At 37.5% G+C, this 24,696-nt stretch overlaps 1 protein-coding gene across 1 annotated transcript; it reads right to left on the bottom strand.

Moving 5' to 3' along the window:
* Positions 1-7,036: 7,036 nt before the first annotated feature.
* LOC105053820 (lysine-specific demethylase JMJ706) lies at positions 7,037-20,453 on the bottom strand. The gene is made up of 11 exons (XM_019853762.3): positions 20,074-20,453; positions 18,477-18,855; positions 17,012-17,168; positions 16,714-16,933; positions 16,008-16,061; positions 15,840-15,919; positions 15,476-15,753; positions 14,924-15,328; positions 14,560-14,819; positions 14,105-14,344; positions 7,037-7,878 (listed from the first exon to the last, which is right to left on the bottom strand). The coding sequence occupies exons 1-11, from the start codon at positions 20,074-20,076 to the stop codon at positions 7,495-7,497; spliced, it is 2,460 nt and encodes an 819-aa protein (XP_019709321.2). The 5' UTR covers positions 20,077-20,453; the 3' UTR covers positions 7,037-7,494.
* Positions 20,454-24,696: the final 4,243 nt, after the last annotated feature.

Raw genomic sequence — 24,696 nt, 5'->3', positions numbered from 1 at the left:
TTCTATTTTGATTTCGATTTCGATTTCAATCACGAACCAAATGTATCAGGAGATATAACCATTCCAATTCTTATTTCCATCTAGTTATGGACCAAATCCACCCCAAAAGCAAGGGAAAAGTGTAGGAAAAAAGTTTGCATACCCAATTCCAAACTCATATGTTGCTAGCGGGAGATACATGAGCAATATCACTTGTTTTCTTTCCGCTCGGGTAGAATTCCCCAACATCACATGTATAGATTCAGGGGGCACCAACAGTACCATACCAGCAGATATAAAGAGTGCTTAGAGTGTAATGCTCACCGAGGGGAGACCCATGGCTTTAAATGCTTGTTGGTAGAAGTACTTCGATTTTGGTGGAACTTTCTGTCGCATATTTAAGCTATATGGGCCTTGTGCAATGAGAGCATGGGGTCCATTCAATAACCAACGGTCAAAATTGCTTATAGCTAGGAAAGTAAAATAACCACTCACCATATCCCAAGACCTACCAAATCTGAAACCATAGCTCTATTCTCATTCTTTAAGGGTTGTTACCCTAACGCCACACACATATTTGGGCAATTTAGATATCTTATAACATATGGAGGAAATCTTCCCCAAAATCCCTAGATTAGATCTCGCTATGATGAAGGTTATGTCGTGAAGAAATCCTCATTAGTCCCCACATGACATTGGAGTCCTCCGCTTGTGTATGTTTGTGCTCTTGTTGAATCATTAAATAATGATGGGTCTAGACACCAACAAAGTTACAAGGGATCAACAAGTGATGTTTTGTCCTTCATGCCATCCATGGGACCTTATTATCAGAGATGCGTCAATGTCAACTCCCTCGTAGGGAGGTGGGAATTGTAGTCCTAGATGAAGCACGTTTAGGATATCTAAGTAGGAAACGTAGCGCATGCCCAACCTAGAAGAATTCTACGCCCATTTAATGTGATTTATTTCTTGGGTGAAACCCAAAAAAGAATCTTACACCAAGGCCTTGGCAAGTTAAGATAACATATTGAGGTATGGTCTTGATACTTCACAAAAACTTTATGAATGGCAAGACCATGTGAAAGGTGATAAATTGTCAATCGGAACCATTAAATAAAGGTTTTAACCTCAATTTTTCAAAAAAAAAAAATTTCTTCAACACTATTGTTTTTAACCTCTTCACCTTCTTCAACTAAAATCCAGCTCAACATGAATATGTAAATTGCCCCTTGTTAAGAGTTCGATGTCGCCTTATTAAAGAAAACCTTCGAATCTCTTTGAAATTGCCAAAGTATTGATGATTTCCGATTTGAAATTTTAAATTAGAAGTTAATCAAGTGATGCAGTAGGTCTAGCAAGCATTTATTTGACATTTCATAGAGAGTTCTAATTAACTGATTATTATTAGATCTTGAATCCGAGGAGAGAATGATCTTAAAAAAAAAGATTTTTTTTTAAATTTTAAAAATGAAAGGAGATGGGAGATAGATCTGGAGGAGCAGATATTTGTTGTAATGGTTATAGCTCAATCAAAAATTAAGAATTGATGTTAGTGTGGGTCATGATTCATAAAAATCGATGAATATACAACATTCGATGAAATGCAGACGTTTGCAGTGAACTGTGGCAAATTTGATATTGTATCATCGTTGCAATTAATATTTTTTCCATCTAAAGACCTTGAACAGTGTAGATATAAATACCTCCTCCATAATGTGTAGTCACATCTACTAGATAATTTTGATATAAACTTTCGTGTCGGGACAGAATAAAGTAGAAGATGTCGCCTTGCAATGCTATATTTCAAAAAGAAAATTATAGGTTGTATATAATTATAGCCAGCCTTTGTTTCTTTGAGGATTAGACATTGGAATCAGAACTTATGATAGAAACCTTTAAGCAGGACAACTTGATCTTGTTAAGGAAATTCTATCCACTATCTCTATTGGAGAAAAAAATATACCGCTTCATTAGATTGAATCACGTCGTATGATTAATATGAAGACAGATATTTAATATAATTTAATTTTTTTTAATTTTTTTGATCAAAATATATATATTCTTTTTTACTTTTTATGCTCACGCGTGAGCAGAATGCTATAGATAATAACAGAATATCATAATAATGATATAACATCTTATTGTATTTTATGATATTTTATTATATTCTATAAATAATTATCGATATATCATAAAAAATTATGGGACATCATAATAATAACATGACATCCTGTTACATCATATAAATAATTATTGGGATATCATAAAGAATAATAGGACATCATAATAATAGTATGACATCCGTTGTATCCTATGACATCCTATAAATAATTATCAAAATATCATAAAAAATAATAGAACATCATAGTCATGATATGACATCTTGTTGCATCCAATAAATAATTATCGAAATATCATAAAAAATAATAAGACGTCAAAATAATGATATGACATCCTGTTGCATCCTATAGATAATTCTCAGGATGCCATAAAAAATAATAGGACGTCATAATAATGGTATGACATCCTATTGCATTCTATAAATAATTATCAGAATGTTATAAAAAATAATATGACGGCATAATAATGGTATGACATTCTATTGCATCATATGACATTCTATTACATCCTACATACATTTATTAAAATATCATAAAAAAAGATATCATAATAATGGTATGATATCCTATTGTATCATATGACATCTTGTTGTATCCTACATATAATTATTGGAATGTCATAAAAAATAATAGGACGTCATGATATGACATCTTGTTGTATCTTATGACATCCTGTTGCATCCTATAAATAATTATTAAAATATCATAAAAAATAATAAGATGTCATAATAGTATAATGATATTATGTTGCATCCTATGAAACAACAACCGAATATCATAAACATTATCATGGAATGCCATAGAATTCAATAGGAAAGGATATTTTGATCAAAAAAATTTGAAAACAAAATCGAGCTGTATTAAATATCTATTTCCTTATAAATTTCACTATATGGCCCAATCCGATAAACTAATGTATTTTTTCTCTACTGGACGTGGTGGATAAAAAATTACTCGATCTTGCTATAGTAACAAATATTTCGAGTTGCATGAGTACCTTTGAAACAGTCAAATCGTCACTTCCTATGGGCCCATCATAGCTGGACTCATCAACTGGATTCTATGCCCATGACGATTTGCTGGGACAAATCCAGTTATTTTTCCTCCCGGCCAGAATGGGATCATACACCAACACCAAAGGAAGACATTCAAAGATCAGTGCTACATTCAACAAGTGCTGATGTGGCACTCTATGAATGGTCCAACTCATGTGACACTCACCTACTACCATGCATTCCCAATATTTTAACTGCCACATGAGAGAGGAAATGGAGCAGGAATCAAAACAATTTTTGATACCAAATTCTTGGATTCCCAAACCAAGCTTGCTGTTCAACCTAGTTACAGAAGTACTTAGTGTGGTGAAATTAGAATGGATACAGTCCTGTATATTTGATTAGGCTGAGCATATGCTGCATCACAAGCCTTTAACATCAATCACTTCTGGACTCTGCATAGAGGTACATGTTTGCATGGTTGAACTCAATCCTAAATATGCTTCGGAGTTCTACACTCAATTGTTGAATAGAAAGGAATTTATTATGTTAGATTCTATTTTGCTACCAAAATATCTTTAATTACTTCCTCTTTTTGCCAATGTTTGCAGAAAAAGAAATAATCAAGAAGATCCACATGTATCTTAATTTATTTCTTTACCTCTATTTTCTATTTATGCTGTTTACCAAAATCTCAGGTCCAAGTCTCTTACCTAGGAGAAATTTTTCTTTATCACCATGTGGTGCATATGGTGTGGGATATAATTTCTCCGAACCTTTGCTACTTTTGGTCCGATGTGTGTGATCTAGCTTCTCAGCCAACCGAGCCCACTGCAGAGCAAGCATATCACATAATATTGATCAATAATGCCAGCAAATAGCATGCATCCACTGTGCCACTGCAGCAACTTAACAATGACATGTGCCCAATGGGGATATAGCCCATAACTGCATGCCATCAATAAATTCTACATGACATTCCTCATACTTATGGCCATCTCCAAAGAGGAATCATGGTACCAATCACTGGCCAAGCCCTTGTTCTTGTTTGTCACTATATTACTGCCAGTGTTAGATAAGACAAGAGGATTTCAGCCTAAAACTTGGCTTCGATGAGCCATTCAAACGCCTATGATCCAGATGTATCTTCTCAATTAACATGAATCAGACCCCCAAGACCGTTTGAGCGATAGAAAAGGGCAAATTGGTACCCGTAGCTTCGCCTGAAAGCTGAATTTATTTGGTTACCAATGGCTCCAGGATTGCAACTGCAGTAGGAAAGCATGGTGGCCTGGCAGGTAGCTGTGTTTTACTTCGTCTTGTCTTAGTGGGTTTGACTTGATTCGTTCTTGGAGTATCCTATGCTTTTATCTTGCAGCAGGGCCCCTCCTAAATACGTGATCTTTTGATCTCCCACTGGAGGCTAAACTGATGCCTGACGCAAGTCCGATCTCTTCAAGTTCTCCAGCCATCAAATCCAGTAGTGCCACCAGCTTTACCAGGAAATTAAAATCCTTGCATGTTTGATTCCTAACTTCCATATTGTTGGAGACACCTTCTCCCAACTTGTAATGCAGGAGAGACACATTGTCGCAACATTCGAGCACCTACATCGATCCTATTAGTTTTTTGGATGGGACATACGACAGCACTAAATTCCAAGATTGGCCTCTCAAACCATTAGATTCTTGGGCATATCATGAGCCTTGGTACTTCCTCAGAGCTTCAAATCTGCAGCAAGTTCTATCTATCCCACTTGAAATAAAGAAGGCATATTTTAAGAAAATAATGAGAAAGAAAAGTATTTAAAGGTTGCACGTCACTTCCAATGCCCAGGACCGGCACATTTTTGGGAAGTTGACCACCCTACTAGTACGATGGTGCAAGAGAACTAGTGAAAGTGAGGCAAGCGCAATGCGCTTATTATAGCTTTAATCCTCGTTGATGACTCATGGACAACAAAAGGCTTTGAACATATTGGATCTCCTTTATCTTTGTCTTGGAAGATATGACAGGCTATCTTTGGCCGGTATTCTCCAAATCTACTAAAAAATAAAAAGAAACACGAGCATGTAGAAGATTGCACATATCAAATCTTTACATCGGACATCTGAAAGTGGGTTTGTGGGAGGAATAACCACTTTAGTATCGTCCTATAAATGCTCCTTGGGTCCTTCTAAATTTAAACAAAACATATATTATAAAGCAATAGGATAAGTATGACGGATTGTTACTAATGAAGCCGCTCTTTAATTATTAAACTACACGGATTTCCCTATTAGAAAGATCAGATATAGCTAGTATGGGCCCTTATTTGTCGCATATGAATCGCTACATAAAATAAAGTTCAGTAGTGACTTTGAAGCATTTGCATAGCAAGAGACATGAAGTTTGTCTATTTAAGCATATTAGTTATATAGAATGCATTCAAACTTTGGCATAAGTGGGAAAGATTGTGTCGATGAGCTAGATCTGAAACACACAACGTTATTGCCAAGCCAGTCAAGCTAATGCTAACATGGGTCGACAGCTTCATGAAGTTGATCCAGGATTTTGGTAGAATAGTTAGTTAAACCATATACCAAGATACCGGACGTATCTAAACCTATATTTCTGGCACTTATTATTTGTGAAATGCTTTGTTTATCTCGATTTGTAATCTACCATTATTGAGCAATTGGTTCAGATCTATAGGTCTTGTATAGCCTCTAGGGTTATGTCCTAGGGAATATGCAGGTTTTGGGGTGTGGCACAAATATCAAGCATAAAGAATGTATCTCATCAAGTTTCCCCAAAGGTTTAAAATTGTAAAAAAAAAAAAAAAAAAAAAAAAAAAAAAAATTGTGAAAATATGCAATGTTGTTGTGTTTGGACTTTGATATATTGTGCAGATCACACATTCTACATCCCAAATATGCATAAGTCTTAATGGTTCGTGCCCAATAGCATATCTTTCCATTGAATTCACACATGATGCCATGTAAAAATGGGAAAGCAGATCATTTCTTTCGTCATAGTTGGTTGTCAAATTTTTCAAAGATCAACTTGTATGCCCTAAAACTGATAGGCTCTGCCCAGGCCTGGATGCATCTAAAAAGGGCTATGAAACTGCTCCTAAAACTCATTGAAACATGCTAACCAGTGCCACGAACAAACAGCAAGTCAGCTATGAGATAGCTAGCTTCCAGTGGGAGGCAGTAATTCCCCTGCAAAAGCCTGACATCACTAACCCGATGGTTCATGTTGGATAATCTCACACCAGTGACCAGAGATATCTATTAGAAGAAGAGACGGGCAAACTAAATATGGCATGACGAACACGACAGGGCAGCAGTAAAGATTTCTTATGTTGCCAATAAACACTACCCAAGATACATCTTGCCCGAATACTTGCTCAACCTTTATACATATAGACCTAACCAGCTCAAGTCGTGGTAACGCAAAACCTGGAATTTATTTTGCTGCAATATTACAAGTCAAACCCCAGCTGCGAAACCCACCAATTTCACTAGGATCATATGAGTGAAACATCAGAGGATGCAATCATGTAACCAGAAGAGAATAAAAAAAATGGGCTTTCCTGTTCCACTTGCATCTTCGATTTTATAGTCATAAAATATCCATGAGATTTATATTTATATTTATACCCACAATTTCAATATTAGATCTGTATGTTAATCCATTTATCCAGCTAATATCCATATCCGCAGCCATGCCATATAGACCAAACAAAAACAAGTACGCATCTGATCCAATCCGTATAGGATCCAATTTCAGCCCTGAACTCGTGCCAACGAGATCACAGTTTCATCAATATTAGCGACCGAAGCCCAGCCAGATGTCGTTTACATGCATCCCCAGTTTCAGCCCTATGATTCGTGACAAACAATGAACAGGTGTTTAAAAAAACCCAGTTGGTGATACTAAAAGGACATGCAAATAGGTCAGTTAAAATGGCACTTTATTATTGAAACTACGTATAAAAAGAATAGAGTAAATTTGTATCAAAAAAAGAATAAAATAAATTGGAAGAACAGTAGACCGACCCCTTGAAGCATACACACCTTACAAGGATTGATTATACAAATAAAGGTTCCACAATTTCTTTCCTGCCCGCTTTCACAAAATCCCCTGCCCAAGACAGAAAAGAAAAGAATAGGACATGCGTGGACCAAACCATGAATCCAGAATCGTGCGAGCGCCTCAATTTGAGGCCTGCACAAAGAATCGATTACGTGAATCCTCCTGCGCTAAAACATACCTTGTTAATCAACCACCACCTGACGTTGAGCCCTTGCTTTCTGTAGTGTTAGAGCCCAGTTAAAATCGTAGTTAGCATCAGTCTCGCGCGGCATACTTGGAAACGCATGCCCGCAGGTTAAATCTTTGCCTTTCGGGGGTCAACAGCTAGAACTACCTTCATCCGCAGAACTGTTAGGAAAAGGTCCTCTAATTTTGAGGCGCTTTGGCCCAAGCTCTATGGATGGTGATTCCTTGACGTTTTCCTCAATGTTACATTGAAGAATGTCCTTTTGGTTCTCATTAAATTTTAATGTCACAGATTCACCATCATTTCTAAACTTACCCTCCAAGGGTTGCAGCCTGATCTTTATGGGTATTTGGGCAACTCGTTCCCCAAGCCTGTTTCTAGAAACAGGAACTGGATTCGGTTTAGAATGGACATTTCGAACGGAACTGCGATTTGCCATAACATGAGAATATTCTGGTGATGATGTATGCACGTGTCTTCCTTCAGGATGGAGCTTCTTCAACCGTTTCAATACCTGGCAAGGCACCATAGCTTTTAAACAGAATTTTCAAACAAGAACTAAGAGGCAAGATTTGCATCTAAAAAAAATCCTGGGACAAAAGCCTGACAAAAAGCCGGAAGTACATATTTTTATAACTTTTTTTATTTCTACAAGCTATACAAGGAAATATATTCAGGCCAGAAAGAAGCTGATGACTAGCATACAACAAATATATTTTCTCAAAAAAAGGTGAATACAACTAAATTTGAAGACTACAAATATAGAAGCTTTTATTGCATTGAACTTCATGGCAGAGGTTTACATACATCATTGAAATTACCCAATTATCTTTCCTTTTATCTCTAAGCAGCTCAAAAAAGACAACGATATGGCTTAGCCTGGGTTAATGATTGCTTGGTTTCATTTTCAATGCATTGGTAAATTTCAGCATGACATTATTTACTACTTCTGGATAAATATATATATATATAATACAATAAGTGTGGGAGTGTTTTCTCACTTCCTCTTATTGTATTACATAACTTTTATATTTCACAATTATATGTAATTATATGCAAAGGTGCATAATGCAACTCAATCTTGAGATGATGCACAGCCAAGAGACCTCCAGAAACTCTGATTTTCATTTTCGAGGCATTTTAGACATTATCAACTACTGCTTGGAGATTTGCTTTACGGTCAACCCCGTATTTGATTGACAAGGCTTCAATGGTGATAATTAGTTATGCTCAACAATTTCAATTTAGAACCCCCACAATTAAATTTGACCAACTAGATTTGACTCAATAAACATAAGCCAATCCCCCTGCTTTCCATCAGAAAAAGGCCAACAATCCCTTTAGCTGGTTGTAGCTTATGCTTGAAACCTTTTTGAACAGCCAACAGCCCTACATATCTTGATAACAACTTGGCTTCACAGTCACAAGTGACAATTTATATCCTAATGATAAGAGGAACAATAGGCTCAGGTCTTGACCCAAAATAAGCACGAGACTGGAGCTTATTGTGTTTACTGTATTGCAGAGCACCGAACACTTGCATCTCTTTACAAACTTCTGGCCATTGTTGTTTGACCATGCTAACCAATACACACGGTTGTCAAGGCAGCTAGGCAATCCATAGTTGGCAGACATCCTAACAGCCTAGGCAGATCACCTTGTAACTCCATCTATAAGAAGGGTAGGAAAATACATAAAAGGCCAACAATAACACAATCAACTTATTTTCCTTTCACACCATACATACACAAAAAAAAAAAAAAAGAAAAAAAAAAAGACACCGTTATAGCATTATATAAGCCTGGAAAGTAAAAATTTGACATTAAAAATTTGAAATAACTAATCGAATTCTTTCATGCTAACAAAACTGAAATAACTCGTTTGAAATGTCAAAACTTGAATTACAACTTCTTTTTCAACAAATTTAATGGGAAAAACAGGATGGACATGGTTTCACACAAATGGAATTCCTTTTCAAAAGATGTCGTGACAGTTTGAAATTTTATGAAGACATAAGCTTGTGAATACTTGATATCTCGGAAATAAAATCAATTCTTTCATAATCATAAGATCGACTAAATCTTTCCCTTTGATGATACCTTGTTTATTAACACATTGTCAAGCATCCTCTAGCGGCATGGTACTTTCATCCATGCATGCAAAAGAAAATCCTTGGGCTGGACAAGTGTTCTAGAAAATCCCTTCTCAAATTTCAACTAACACAGCTATTAAAGCATGCTATCACTGCTATTAAGCATCATTACAGTAGCACCTCATTTTAAGCTAATTTACAAATGCTTCTTTCACCATCAGCAATAAGCATAAGGAAAATGATCTTTACATAGAATAGGAGCAACTTACCCTATGTCCAAATACAGCTAAAGGTCACACTCAATTAATGACCCAGATATGCACATAGTTATATACATATACATCTTTGCATGCCTGCATGCAATAGATACATACACACATACATATAACTATCTTACTAATTTAGTAGTAGTTACGGAGAAACCTTTTAAATGTACCAATGTTCGAACGAATGTATGTTAACCAACAAACACCACCCACACCCACCCACCCGCCCAAAACCCCAACACACACCACACACACACCCAATCCAATCTAGTCCTAAGGCCTTGCAAAACTCTAGATTGCAACCACAACCAATCCTTGCCCTCTCTTATCTCTTACTACCCCTAGTGGAAATCCTAAACTAGCTATTGTTAGATCACAAGCAATCTTGACCTAATTCTAGACCTAACCACCTAAAAGAAAATGTGGCTCTACTGACTCACTTTGTCTCTAGGCAACAAGCTTTTAGATGCCCTACCCCAATTTAACCCTCACTTCCTATCTCCTCACTCTTGCCAACCCAAATGCAAAACCTAACCCTGCAACAACTAACAAAGCCCAAAAAAAACCCTTACCCCTATCCTTAACCATCAGCTCATCGCTCCCAATCCCATAAACCAAGCTTATCTTATTAACCTACTTAGCCTCGAAAATCTCCTTAATCCCTAGGCCCTTCATCTTCTCCCCAACTACCAAATTAAGGCTATCCATGATCCCACAAACAAGACATTTTAAATGCTGCAATCAGAACAGATTCTTTGGTGTGGGCGCTAGAGAAAAGTGCAAAATGACTTCCTTCTTTTCCCTTTTTGGACATGCATCCTTGGCATATATCTTGAAGATGCAGGATAAGAAACAAAATAGAAGAAGACTCCTACTAACGGAGTCTGTCCATCCCGTTATTTCCACACACACACACACCCACACACAGAGGCCGAACGTTCCATTTCTTCCCTCTCTTCTATCCATCTTCTTTCTCCTCCCGAATCCCTCTATTGATCTCTTTTCTTTCCACTCCAATCAAAATGGCATATAGTATGTATCAGAAAGTCATTGAGCATGTATTGGCTTCACATAAACTCTGTTTCATAGAACTCCGAATTCTGTATTTAAAAGAAACAAAAAAACTTTTGCAATCCTCAAACTGTCCTTGCAAATTCATTTGAATCAGAAACTGTGTAAGGAAAGAAACAGTGACACCAGTTTTCTTTAGGAGAAAGAAGAGGGAATCGGTTTGTAAGAAGAGGAAAGGAAAGAAAGGAAGGCTTTTTTAGGAAAGGAAAAAGAGGAAAGAAAGGAGAGGAAAGGAAAGAGACCAAGAGAGGGACTTGGAAGAGAATAGATACCGGAGAGAGGAAAGAAATAGGGACACCCATTTTTTCAGAAATAATGGGATACTGTTTTATTCAGAAATAACGGAACCAATGGACTCGGTTAGTAGCAGTCCCCTCCCATCTTGCCTCTTCGTGATACTTATGTGGCAAAAAAGAATAAGTCCCTGGAAATTTTCTTCAGTGCACAGAGGATTTCTATTCATGCAATCAACTTGAAATTAATCGCACAGAACTTAAGAAAGGCTTTTTTGAGCACGAAATTACAATTTGAACCAAGCTTAAGTTACAGAGCCAAGTTGAACATGAGCAAGAAAGAACAAAATGTAAGCGGCATTTTAGTTTCTTGCCCCTTGAATTCACACAAAACCCCATCTCTACTTGCAGAAGTGTAAGACACAAACAATAAGGCACTTAACTGATCAGAAATAGAAAAACTACAAATTCTAATTAAATTAAAATGGCATAATCATAACTCATCAAGTCCCATCTTGAGATGACCACAATATCATGTCATGGTGTTTTATAGCCAAATCCATATGATTGCAGTCTTTTGAAAAAAGAAAAGTAACAACTTAGAAGACTAAAAACCAAAAAAAGATATGAATGACTACAAAACAATTGAAACTCTTTTATTCTGAACAAATTTTGACAAAATTCAACAAAAAAAATGTGGGATACTGGTTTTTTAAGGAAAAATTAATTTTTCACCCAAGATGCTAAATACATTATACATGAATCAACTTTCCTCATTATGCCCAACATATGATTGGGAAAAAAACATCAATCACATATTTCAACAGATATCACTTTTAATAATATTAAAAAAAGGAACCATAGTACCACCGCCATTATTAACTGCTTTAATGAACATACTTTTAGTTATAAATTTAAAATAATATTCAATATTTAATAAGGCAAAACAATTACTCTGAATAGATATTGTATCCATATTGTATTAGAAAAAATATAATAAAATTTATGACTAGTTCATGTAGATTTATACTAACAGAAATGGCAAAGCTTAGCAAGCTAAGGTGAGATGCCCAAGATTATGTTATTGAAGCACTGACATCAACGACAGGATATTCCTTAAGCTAAATTCTTAAAAATAATATAAATGATGAATCAACTTGGACAATGTGATGGGTAGAAGGCAAAAGAGAATACATCCCCCAAAAACACTGGACGAGGTAGAAGATCAAATATATTGATTGTCTAAAACTTAATAAGGAGACCTCGTAGCAGGGTTTAGTTGCATTACAGGTTTATTCAGGAGCACCCCCATGGCTAGAGCTACTGGCTTTTATTGAGATTTAGAGTTTTAATTTATCAAAAGAAGAATAACAAGATGGCATGTGATGGATTTGCCAAGAACAGCAAGACTCATTAATTAAAAATCACCCGAATTTTATCCACAAGCATTCACCAAATCCATGACGAACAAAAATTAAGCATTAAGACCAGAATACTGTCAAATAATAGAACTGTGCTGCAATTTGCAGAGTTGTGGGAACAAATTCTTTAAAAACATCAGCAAAGTTGGCCGCTCACAGGCATTGTATGTCAGTTGCATTGGGTCGACCATTATGTAATAAATGAGTTTCAAACAACAAAAAAAAACAAATTTCAGGTTTCCAATTCTTCATATCACAGTCTGGCCCTTTGTTGCATCTATGTAGACACAGAATTCTTGCAGTCAAAAGTCTAGAACATGAATCTAGTGTGATAAAATCATGCTGAGACCTTTTTCAAGGATTTCAGGTCAGTCAGAAATAGGGATGGCAATTTTTGATACAACACGCGAATCCAAGATGAACACGACACAGAACAATCCGGTTCCGGATTGAGGTTATGCAGGTTCGAGTCGAAAACGGGTTGACAGGATTACGACCCGCAAAATCTATGTCATTCGTAGGTTGACTGACGAACCCAAAATAGACCCACATAGCCCGTTTAATATTTTTGTAAATTTATTAAAAAGATAAGTTATTTCTGTCAAGTCCATAACAATCTAAACCCTAACAACACCTAACCATTCTAATCTAACAAAAAAAGCTTGCTTTAATTTATACACTGATATTCTTTTGCAATTTAGCTGAACACCTAAAAAAATCAGGTTTATTTATTTTTTTAAAGGATTTTTATGTCAATTTTGTAATTCGTGTCAACCCGACACGATCCGTTTAATAATCGGGTTACGTGGGTGACCCTTTTAATAAGTAGTCTATGTACGAATTGTGAATCCCAACCCATTTAATAATCATGTCGTGTTCGTGTTTCGGTTATATGGGTCATGTGTAAACAAATTGACCCGTTTACGACCCACCAACACGAATTGCCACCCCTAGTCAGAAACTAAAATTTCTAATCGTCCACAATACTTGTTAGTTGTTGCAATATGCAAAACTTACGGAGTACTCCAGACATCCACACCTTCAATGCTTGCAATGACCCCACTTAGACAGAAAACCTTCTAGCAACTTTACGATTACCAGATGACTAATAAAACTTGGAGTTTCTACAGCTCTGTTAACAGTTCACACCTGAAGCCATTGCAGTTCTGATTAAAACGGGGAGTACAAAAAAACACTAGAATGGCCTCTACCTAAATGGTGTCAGAGATAAACCTAAAATGAGGTGTGACAAAATGTTACACCCCAGCCAATTGAAGATGGCATAGAGCTAATCTTATTAAAAAGAATAGAAGGCAAAGCAAAAGAGGCAGCATTCATGGAAGCAAGGTAATGTTAACAAGTTCTACTATTACATCTTGTAGCTGGCACAGTGTTTCTGTACGTTTTTGCCATTCGATTTTTGATGCTGAGTGCTGGCCCTTAGCAGTGCTGATATATGTTGATCGAATAAATTTATAAACAATTAACAGGGGATGGGTAAGCATTCAATTCCAATCAACTTTGTATGGTCATGCAACAAGCCATTTAAGATGCATATTGATATGATGCGCAGTGCAAGGATAAAGACATTTCCAATATAGAAACCAAGCAACCATAAGTGGATGTCAACAAGTACAGGTTCACTAATACTATATACCTGGTGTTCAGTAAACCTTATCATCTCAACCGCAGGTCTTTTATCTATGCTCAAGCTGGACCTGCGCTTAACTCTGAATATTTCTGAATCTGAATCATCACTTTCATGTAAAGTCGAAGTGTCATGAGAACAGGCTTGGTTAGCATTGGCACTTTTGTCAGATGCAACTGGTACTGCAGATTCAAATTCACTGGCTGATACCATCTGAGAAGGCTTCGCCCTATTAGAATTTGCATACCCCTGGCATATCAAACTGACTATTAACATATTTCAAATAATTATAAAGAATAATCCTAATATAATTTTCCCTTCATGATAGAAGCACTGAAGTTTATGAGAGAGAGAGAGGGGGGGGGTTAAGTCATCACCTTGCAGTGCCTTCTTTTAAATTTACCCTTTTTTTTGAAAAAAGGAAACACAGAAAAATAATAATGAAACAAAAAAAAAAAACTTACATCGTTATGCAACAGACCCACTTCATCTGCATCAGGATGTTCTTCAAACTTTATCTCACAATATGGCTTGTATCCATCATCTGCACATTGGAACAAGTTTGGTTGCAGACATGAGTCATCAACATGCTGTGCTTGCTTTTGAACCTCCTCTAATATTCCATCCTCCTCAAATTTTCTTGATACAGCCTCCAATTTGAGAATGTCTTCCCTTAAAAACACAATGCGATTATAGCCACAAGGGCACTTTCTCAGCTCTTCCTCTGAGTTGCACAGGCAAGTATAATCAAATCAGTCAAACAGATTGTAGAGAGATCCCAATTGTCAAAGAACAAACAACAAAGCATAGTTAATTTCTTGTCCATACCATGACGGAGGCAGATGGGACCCAGATGGCAGTCACATTCAACATAAGAAACATAACAATCACGTCGGCAGATGCTGCACAGCACCACTAGAGGAATACATGGCTTATAGCCCATGCAAGCTCCCATTTTCATTAGTGACCAACGAGCGCGGTGCTGGAACCGCATTAAATGCACAAAAGAAACCTTAGTGCAATGTTCGGAGGGCAAATCTTCAGCCAAAGGGTAAGGCTCTTTGGGATCAGGATTCAACAGTATCTTAGAAAGAAGCATTGCTTCCTTACAGAGAAGCTCCTCATGAGGAAGTAACGGTGTTCTGCTAAGAAGTGCATAACGCTGGCTAGCCGCAGCACCCAAGGGAAACCAATCACCAGTAGCAAAGTTGACCGCCTCTCCACAATTGAAACCTTGTGATATTCCCAAAAAATAACAATAACAAAGAAGGTTCCAAGAAAAATTGTTGAATAATATCATCAAAGTGCACAAGGTTCATTTTATGCATGAAGAAAGCATTTGACATGCCCGATTTTGATAAGGCAGCAAAAGAATCTCACCATGACTGAAGCCTGCATGATAAGCCCGAGGAAAGGTGATAACAAACTCTCCAGGTTTTTGTACAGCTTTATAAACAGGAACATTATGTTCTAACAGAATATTTGGAGGAAACATCGTAGTCTTCCCCAAGAGTACATCAAATGCTGCATCATCTCCTTCACCAGCCAAAAGCTCACGATCATAAACATGCTCACGAACAACCTTTTCAAACTCTGAAGCAGCATGCCCTGGAATTCCATACCAAGTTTTAAATGCTCCACAATGATGATAGTTGATGCTGGAAAGACAGTCAACATCTTATATTAGAATAAACAAACCACAAGCACCAGAAACCATGACTAAAATCCAAGTTCTGCTTTATACCTGTACAAGTAGTGATCTTCCACATGCCAAGCAAACGTACTAAAAAGCATCCCGATATAGAGCATGGGATCTGTTACTCCCTGCAATAGACACAAAAATTACAACACCAAGGCATGCATAGAATACTCCATCATTTTATGATAAAAGGCAGGTCATTCATCTACTCACTGGAATTGCTGTCCCCAGAAGCCTCAGTACAGAGTTGGGCAGCCGAGAAAGTCTCTGAACACAACCAGAAACATAAATTAGGTTTGGATGAAATATAGGGGTATATGAGACTTACCGAACACCTAATATTAGAAATATAAACAGCATTTCAATGACAGCTAAGTGCAGGAATGATGCATGACTGCTGCACATAAAGAAGTGGATGCTCAGCTTAAAGCAGGCAGCATGCATGATTGCTGCACTTAAAGAAGTAAATGCCACATTAAAGAGAGGAAGTGACAACATAGGGCTGTAAATTGCAAGGCTAGGTTTATATTCTAGAGATGCATACATAAATTTATGGAGGCTAAACATTATTAGAACATAAATGCATACATTCCATGGGCAATAGGATAATGAAACTTGGGCATTAAAAAAATAGGATAACTATTGAACAGTATATTGGTAGGAACAAATATGCATCCATCACTGAAAAAGTTATGAATTGTAAAGTGTAGGGAAATTTGGACAGCATGATTTCACAGATACATTTCTCAGCAAATACTATCTACACTATTTACCAGACAAACAGGAAGTTTTCCATCCATACAAACATGAAAGAGGAAAACAAACAAGGAGTACTAGTTTAGCTGTATACATTTTAAGCATTACTGAATCACATATTTACCCATAACAAGAAAGAAGGTGAAGAAAGAATTGTGATCACCTTCAAGTTCCATTTGCTTTTTCCAAGTTGATCATTTGGAGAAGATGAGAAGGCACTACCATCAATGTCACATGCATACTCAACAGAATCTGTCTTGCCAAAAGCAATTTCCTGCCAAAATTGTTCTTCCAAGTACTTAGCTGGGAGACATCCAGCACTAGAGTATCTTCGAGCAAATGCCTTGTTTGCCATCTTCTCAAAATCTCGAAAAGTATACTTTCTGAAACAGCATGACAACAGTTACACTGTGCAGAATATACAAATTTAAGAAAAATGCAAAGTTGAGAAAATAACCAACCTTCCACTCATGAAAAAGGTGACCTTGTCATCAGTAGTCCACTCAGCAAGACGTAGAGGTTGCACTCTAGTAGTAAACTTAAATCCAGCTTGCTCCTTCATCAATACGACGCCAGCAGGTACAGAAGCACTAATAGGGGAAATAATCTTACACATACCTGAAGCATGTTACATAGTTCAGCTCTCATACTCTCCAAAGACCTAATGCATATGGCATAAGACTATTCGATAGACGTACACAACTTAAATATATGTTGAAGATTCCTACTTCAATATAGACTTTCACAGGATGCACTGAAATGTGAAGGCAATACAAATGCATAAAAAAGGATCAACATGGGGCAACTCCAATATGAATGTGATAACTTCATGGTTAGCACACAAAACATGTAGACAACCGTTTATAGACTGAACTCTCAAAAAAGACAGATTCTCCAACATGGACAGCTATCGTCATGTATTCAAATGATGGAATGTAACAGCCAATTAGCACACAAGATAGAAACTGCGAGAGAAAAAAGAGATTACAAATGCATAGATGCTGTCATGATAAATAGAGATAAGCTGTATCACAAATGAGGTTTTATGACTTATCAGAAACTAAATCTTGAAGTTAGATTTTCAGTTCTTATTCTTAGATAATAACTGAATCATCAAAAGGATGTAAATGTCAACATTTTGGTATTTCATACTTATAAAAATGATTTTCACATCTATTTCACACACTGTGACGTTCTCTGTTAATTTTTTTTTTAAAAAAAAAAGGCTTTTTTTTGTCATTATTGCAACTGTCATAAATTGTTTACAGAAGTTGAGCATTGCCGGACATGCATGGACTGGGACATTCATCTAGCATGGCATGAAAAGTACACAAACACGCTTGATATGGGGGGCCTGCACGTACATTTGATCTGGGACCCACTTCAAGAAACAGGGATAAATGATTGATACAGATCTCGCTTACAAGCACATGTATATGTTGCTTATTTGAAATGCCAACCAAATTTTGAATTAAAAAAGCAAAAACAATTTTATTCATTGGTTGTAAAAGTTTCCCACATCTAACTTAACATTTTATACAACTGTCCTACAAAGTCGAGGTGAAAATTGCTCACATAAACAAGTAAACTGGTGAACTGCTGAAACATCTTTGTTGATAAGTATGAAGATAAAGCAATGAAGTAGCTAACTTGCATGGCTAATGGGCATGTAAATGGATACTAGAGAACCTTTCAAAGAATGATGGGATCTTTAAGGGACCTAAATACATCAAGTAATTGGAAATATGATGCAAAAAGTCAAACCAATGCAATGGGCCAATGAGGAGTCCGCATTTTTATCCAAATCATTATTCTATTCATGTAACAAAGATCTGCAGGAATATAGGTTGTACCACTACTAAATATCAATTGAAAATGACTGATCAATTAGATCAATAAGAGAAACAACAGAAAGTGAAACTGTACCATATTTTGAGGCCAGAGGAGCAATCTGCTGGAGATAATGCAGTGGATCCTCAAACTCCTCCTTTGTGGGGCAGAATACAGGGCAGTCTGGGATCTTCTCAATCCATTCTAAGTTAGACAAGTCAAACTTTTCCACTCTATGCTTTGAAAAAGCGTCCTTAACAGGAAAACTGCCACCAGAAAATGTATTTGAGTTTCCATGCATCCTCACACCACATGATGCAGAAGCTTTTAAAGCGTCACCTCCACTTCTAGCCATCATATTGCCAGTATGAGTTGCTTCAGGCGCTGTACCTGACTTCATCCTTTGAAGCCTTTTGCGCTTCAAAATCTCTAACCCATTTGTAACCTCTCTAGATAAACAAGCCCTTCCCTCCACCTGTACGGAGAGGAAAATATACTGAGACAAATGAACTACTCTATCAACCCATCAAACACTAGTAGAGAAGGAAAGATGCTTCTGCGTGTTAAATTTATGGACCTAAACAATGTATTTCGTGTACAGCTTGATGATCACTAAGAGCAGAGGCAACCAGAAAATTTTCAACTCGAAAGCTTGATTATCCAATAAAAAATTTAACTAAAGATGGAGATCCTGGTGCAAACTTTAAAAAAAAAAAATGCCATCATGAATATAGATTGCACTACATTTCATTAGGCACAACTTCCTGTTCGGCAGGAAATTGTAGCTGATAAATAAGTGTATGAATTTGCATGTCAACTTAGGCGGAAACCTCGCTCCCATGAGTGCAAAAAATATGAAACATCAGCCGTACGTGCATCAAAGTTGACTTCCATGATTCCCATGCAATTAAAAAAAAACATGAAGTCCTAGAGAAACTCTACATCCTCTATCAAACCCTTGGTTTTGAAGGACTTCCGAGCTAAAACTTCCCTGTGCGGTTGACTCAATTGATGAATGATCCCTGAGTTGTCATCACAAGGAAAAGGACCAAATATCAAAAACAAAGAGAAACCCCAAAATAAAAGAAAATTAGGCCTCAAAATTTTTACAACCCTCTACCGGGCCAAACAAAAACAACAAAACCCCTCCCCACCAGCTAAAAAAAATAAAAAAAAAATAACAGAGCATCAACTTTTCTTCCCCGATGCACTATTTATTTTATTTCCAGAAAGCCTATATCAGTAAACAGAATGGTGGGTTGGAAGCCTTCCGCCGTCTAATTTACTCTTAACAGCGTCATCTTGGGATCCAAATCTTAAAAAGAGGCCATAATGGAGATACTACCCGCGATTATACCAGATATAAGGGAGTTAACCTTCTTTTTCCTTTTTTTTTTTTTTAAGGCGACATTAAATGTAAAATAGAAAACAAAGTCAATTTAAGGACAAAAAATTAAAAAAAAAAAAAGGAATGAAAACGAAAACCGCCGTCTTAAAACAGAAAACAAAGAACCCTGGGAATCTAACAATAACGATAAAACTAGAAAATTTTCCCAGGTCTTCAACAAATCAAGAACCGGTAAAAGATCCCTGGATAAAGGAAATTGCATGCTGGGCAAACGAAAATATTATGATATAGAACCAAAAAGGGAGGCAGAACAATTCCAAAAAAAAAAAAAAATCCACCGCATACCATCTCATACTGATCGTGGATCCGTGACTCCTCTACCGTCCGCCGAATCAAGAAACCCGCCGCAGGAATTCCAAACCCTCCACGAAAGAACAAGATATCGCCGGTGAAAGAGATGAAAGCGCTGCTTTCCGCCCTCAAAGCGAAGGCCACATTCCCCTTCCGACACCGAATCGAGACGAGATCCAAAGCTTTCCTCCGACGTCACGGCACCGCAATCGCCGCAGGAATTCGAAGGCTCTGTCGAAAGCAAGCGAGAGAGAAGGCCGGCGCGAGGCGAGATTCCCAGCGAGGGAAAGGAGGGTTTCCGGCGAGGGTAGGAGGCTTTCCGGCGAGGGGAGGAGATAGGGGGAAGGAAAACGGAAGCGGAACTTTGAGGCACGGAGACAGCCTTGGAAAACCGAGAAAAGGGAAAAGAGCGCAAATATTTATAGTTGGCGAATAGAAATTTTTTTTAAAAAAAAGAAGGGAAGAGACTGGAGCAGGAAAGAGAGCGGTAGTTGTTGGGTAGTTCGACCGAACGGACCCCTAACGGAACCGCGTTTCTCATTCCGCTGGCGTAACGCGCACCCCAGATTACCCTTTTACTCCTATTTATTTTAAAAATTGACTCGTTTATTACTTCAGTGGATCAATCTGGACCGTTGATAGACGAGTGTATTTTGGTAGTTTAGGTGGACGGACGGGGAACGGAAAAGTTAAATGCTGACCTGGACGGCGGTCCCGAGAACTTTCGTCGCTTTCCAGTCAGCGAAGGTAGGGACGAAGGACTCGCAGGGAGATGGGCGATTAAATCGCGATAAATTGAAAAACGCGGTGGGGGCGGGTTGGATTAAGTAAACCCCGCGAAATGCCCGGCGGTTCGTACGAATAGGAAAAACCGCCCAGCCCAGGGGTTCTCAAATAAATGAGTGGAAACGTGGCGGAAGGAGGAGGAGTCCGGGGGCATATCGAGGGCGCAGAAGTCGACACGTGGCGGGACGATGGTGTGACGGCCTAGTATTATATAGGATGGTAGGGAGGAGAACGTGTGCCAGAACGAGATGAGCTGGCGGTTACGACGGTTCACGTAAGACCAGCCAGCTTTCCGTCCCTGGCGCTGGCGGCATCACGGGCATGCGGTTTCCTTACCGCCGGTTTGCCCCCGCACCCCCGGTTTCCTTATCCACTGTTTCACGGTTTGTACATACCAGTAGCCGGTTACGGTCACCATCCCCGGTGAGAAAATGGATAGTAAAATGACTAGCTAATATGTTCTTTCAACAGTCCAAACTGAAAGATCCGCCATGGAACAAAATCGTATTTACCAGATAATAACTTCACCCTGCAACCACAACTACCAACCAGTTTCACGGATCACATTTCAATTATGGTGAATAATGCATGATACGATCTAATAGTACCATCTTTTACATTGGTAAAAAATGAGTAATGCTCAAAAACATGTATTAAAAGAGGGAAGGGTAATATATTGGACTTTAATGAATAGATCTATGGTGCTTGTTTGAAACATGATTGATAAGAGTTAAGTTGGTACATCAATGGATTTCATCATGACAAGCACTAGTAAGAAGCCTTGCAGATGATGACAAGCTCTAACAAGCCTTGCAGATCATAAGAAGCTAGTTGGCCATCCAAGATAACCTGGTTGCTAGTTTGTACCTCCTGGATTGGAGTGGCAAGGAAGACTTGTTTTGTAGGCGGTTGCAACGTGAGTGAAGCGTAAGAAAGAGTGCTGGAACCACCAGTATTGTTGGTTTCCTGCTCATTTTCCCCACATGCCTGTTTTGTTGCTTTTGCTACGCGCGGGGGTGGGTCGGTTGGTCTGATGATGGTGACCATTACTTTTTTGGCTCTCGGTCAGCGGGAACGAGTTCCGAGGCGGCATCCAGGCGGGTCTCTTTCACCAGGCCCGTCATCCGGCTCGGCGCTGCGCGGCGCACCGGCTTGGCTCGGATCCTTTCCCGTGCCGGTTTTGGACCCCACGCGGCCCGTTTACGCGAGATCCGCCGTTATAGTTCGGTTAGCTAGCGACAGAAATCCTCCTACGCTCGGGAAACCATCGAGTCGTTCCTTGCCCCCGGATCACGTAGGCCATCGCTTGCACCTATCCAGTACTTATTTTAGGGCAGTACAGAGTTGATAGAATCCCGGGCACGAGAAAATGAATAGCGTTAAATAAGATAGATTGGACGGATTTGATCGAATAAAATTGTTGAAATATATATAAATTTTTTTAATTTTTAAAAAAAATTATAAAAAATTATATATATCTGAATTAGAGTCGGAGTAAATTTTATCATTACTCATATTTATCCCAAATCTACCCTACGTCGAGTAAAATTTGCTCTATTAGAATCAACTCCAATAAACAAAATAAATTATCACTCCTATAGAGCTCGGCCCTAGAAACAATCCCTTTATATGTCTTTCTAAAATGATCTTATTTCATGGGAAGATAGTGTGATCGGGCTATTGTATTTCTTTGATGAAATGGTAACAACAGCAATACTAATAAAATATTACGCACCCCTAATAACAACCTCGAAGAAACTAGGTACTGACTGAGAATATAAGCTAATTTCTAGTTGTCTTACGAGAGAGCGCGGATGTATTCAAAATTTTGCACAAGTTGCATGTTATTTCAGTGTTTCTCTGAACATAGACACCTAAAGTGGGTGTACTATAGAGTTGAGGATGGTCCAGCACCCGTGCAAGCATTAACGACTGCACCAGTGGGCAGTGGCTCAAACTCCCTCATTGGTGCGTGGCCAACATGTCAATCAGAGGGTATGGAACGAACAGCCTAAGAACTGTGATTGTGCTGTCGATTTTATCCTCATAAACAAATCTAATTTGCTTACGTATTGTAGAACTAAGTTGCAGTGGATTGGGATGAATCAAATGATATTTAAAATTGATGGATTCTGCTTATAATTGGCTTCAATGTCAATGATCTGGATCTAGACTTGATTATCCTAATTGTGGAGATTAAGGTATTATACCCGGATAATGTTGTAAATGTTTCAGAGATCAACCATCTAACCTCCTTTTTTTTTTTTGGCCCTAAAGTATTCAAGTCCGATGGTCAAATTTTTTAGCCAATGCTTTCATGAATTTTGCAAGAATGAAGAAATAAAAAAGAACATTAGGAGTTATTTATGTTGGTATTTTTAATTTCATGACATCCAGTATTTCAGCTAGCTACTTTATAATTTACTACCATAATTGCATTTTCTTTCTTGGTGGGGCAATGAATAGTCTATCCACATTGTGAAAGGATTAAATATTGGAGTCCCTTGTGATTATCGAAAAGATAAACCTACTCATGGTTTTTCATGTGATATCCAATAAAATAGTTCATTGAGTACGAGGTCTCACATAATTTCAATGATTAAAAATGATGGTAAGTGTTGACTCCTAAGCTTGCGGTTTGAAACTAGTTTGATCCATAGAAGATTAAAAAGATTCTATTGGAGAGTAGGAGAGTGATGATGACCTAATTATTTTACATAAATCAGTGATTTGTTTATGCGTTGACTTTTCTAGATTCATTTTGCTAAGTTGACCAATAATTATTCACATATATACAAGGATACCAATAGGAACATGAACCTAGATCTAACCAAGTTATTATGTAACTTGAATTCTAAAACTATGTGAGCTCTAGGTTGTTCTTTGATGAGAATTAGATGTGGATCATGCATGATCATTTCTAAATTATTAATTATATCTCTTTTCAAATAATAATGAAAGTACCATCGATCTCCAAATTTATTCAAAAAGGACGCACGAATAGAAACCTAATCACTTGAGGTACATGATCCACTCGCATTACATTCTCTTAAATCAAGAAACATGAGATGTGCTTAAAAATTGCTGTATTTAATGAAAAAATTCATAAATTATCCAATAAAAAAAAAATCATGACCCTCCATGCATCTTATCACATTGCACAAGCTAAAAATTAATTAATAACAAAATATTAGAAAAAAACCCTATTACTTGTCAGTCTCCAACATTATGTGACTCTATGTTGAAAGAAAATTTGAATCAACAATGTTATGCAAATTAGTTTCTAATTTTTTATTCTAAGATGGGGTGTCTCTTTCCTTGTCTCCCTTATCTTCAATCAATATATATATATATATATATATATATATATTCTAAGATTAAGAAGCGTCCTTCGTTGTGATGGCCCCCAAATATACTATAAACGAGTGCCTAAACATTGAAGCCACCAAACCATCGGGATGGCGACCCCATCTTTTTATGTTGTTTTCTGTTTTTTGTAAATAAATGATATGCTCACATAACACTAGAACACGGTTTCTGGACCAAGAAACTATGACTACGCGCTAATCAATAGAAAATAGATCAAATCATCAAGCCTTCCATTTAATAGTAGTCCAGGGAAGTTTATCCTAGAGGTTTAGTTGTCTAGTTTGGAGACAATGTGATAAGAGTATGCATTGATTCGCTACCAGCAATCATGATGTAACAAAGTTAGATCATGATTCGTACATTTATGATATTATCTATCTTATCTAATGCAAAGACTTTAGTGGACATTATACACAAGTCTGTGGGTAGTGCAAAGACTATTATAATACAAGGAAAACCCAA

Source organism: Elaeis guineensis, chromosome 11, assembly GCF_000442705.2.
Source record: "Elaeis guineensis isolate ETL-2024a chromosome 11, EG11, whole genome shotgun sequence".
NCBI classification, from domain to species: Eukaryota; Viridiplantae; Streptophyta; class Magnoliopsida; order Arecales; family Arecaceae; genus Elaeis; species Elaeis guineensis.
This window is presented reverse-complemented; position numbering and strand designations above follow the sequence as displayed.

What these genes read in the sequence shown, in the direction of transcription:
- LOC105053820 (XM_019853762.3), bottom strand. An exon ending in TTCTGGGGACAGCAATTCCA is followed by an intron (nt 15,920 to 16,007) that starts GTGAGTAGATGA and finishes TGTCTATTGCAG; the next exon opens with GGAGTAACAGATCCCATGCT. An exon ending in TGGGTCTGTTGCATAACGAT is followed by an intron (nt 14,345 to 14,559) that starts GTAAGTTTTTTT and finishes TTGATATGCCAG; the next exon opens with GGGTATGCAAATTCTAATAG.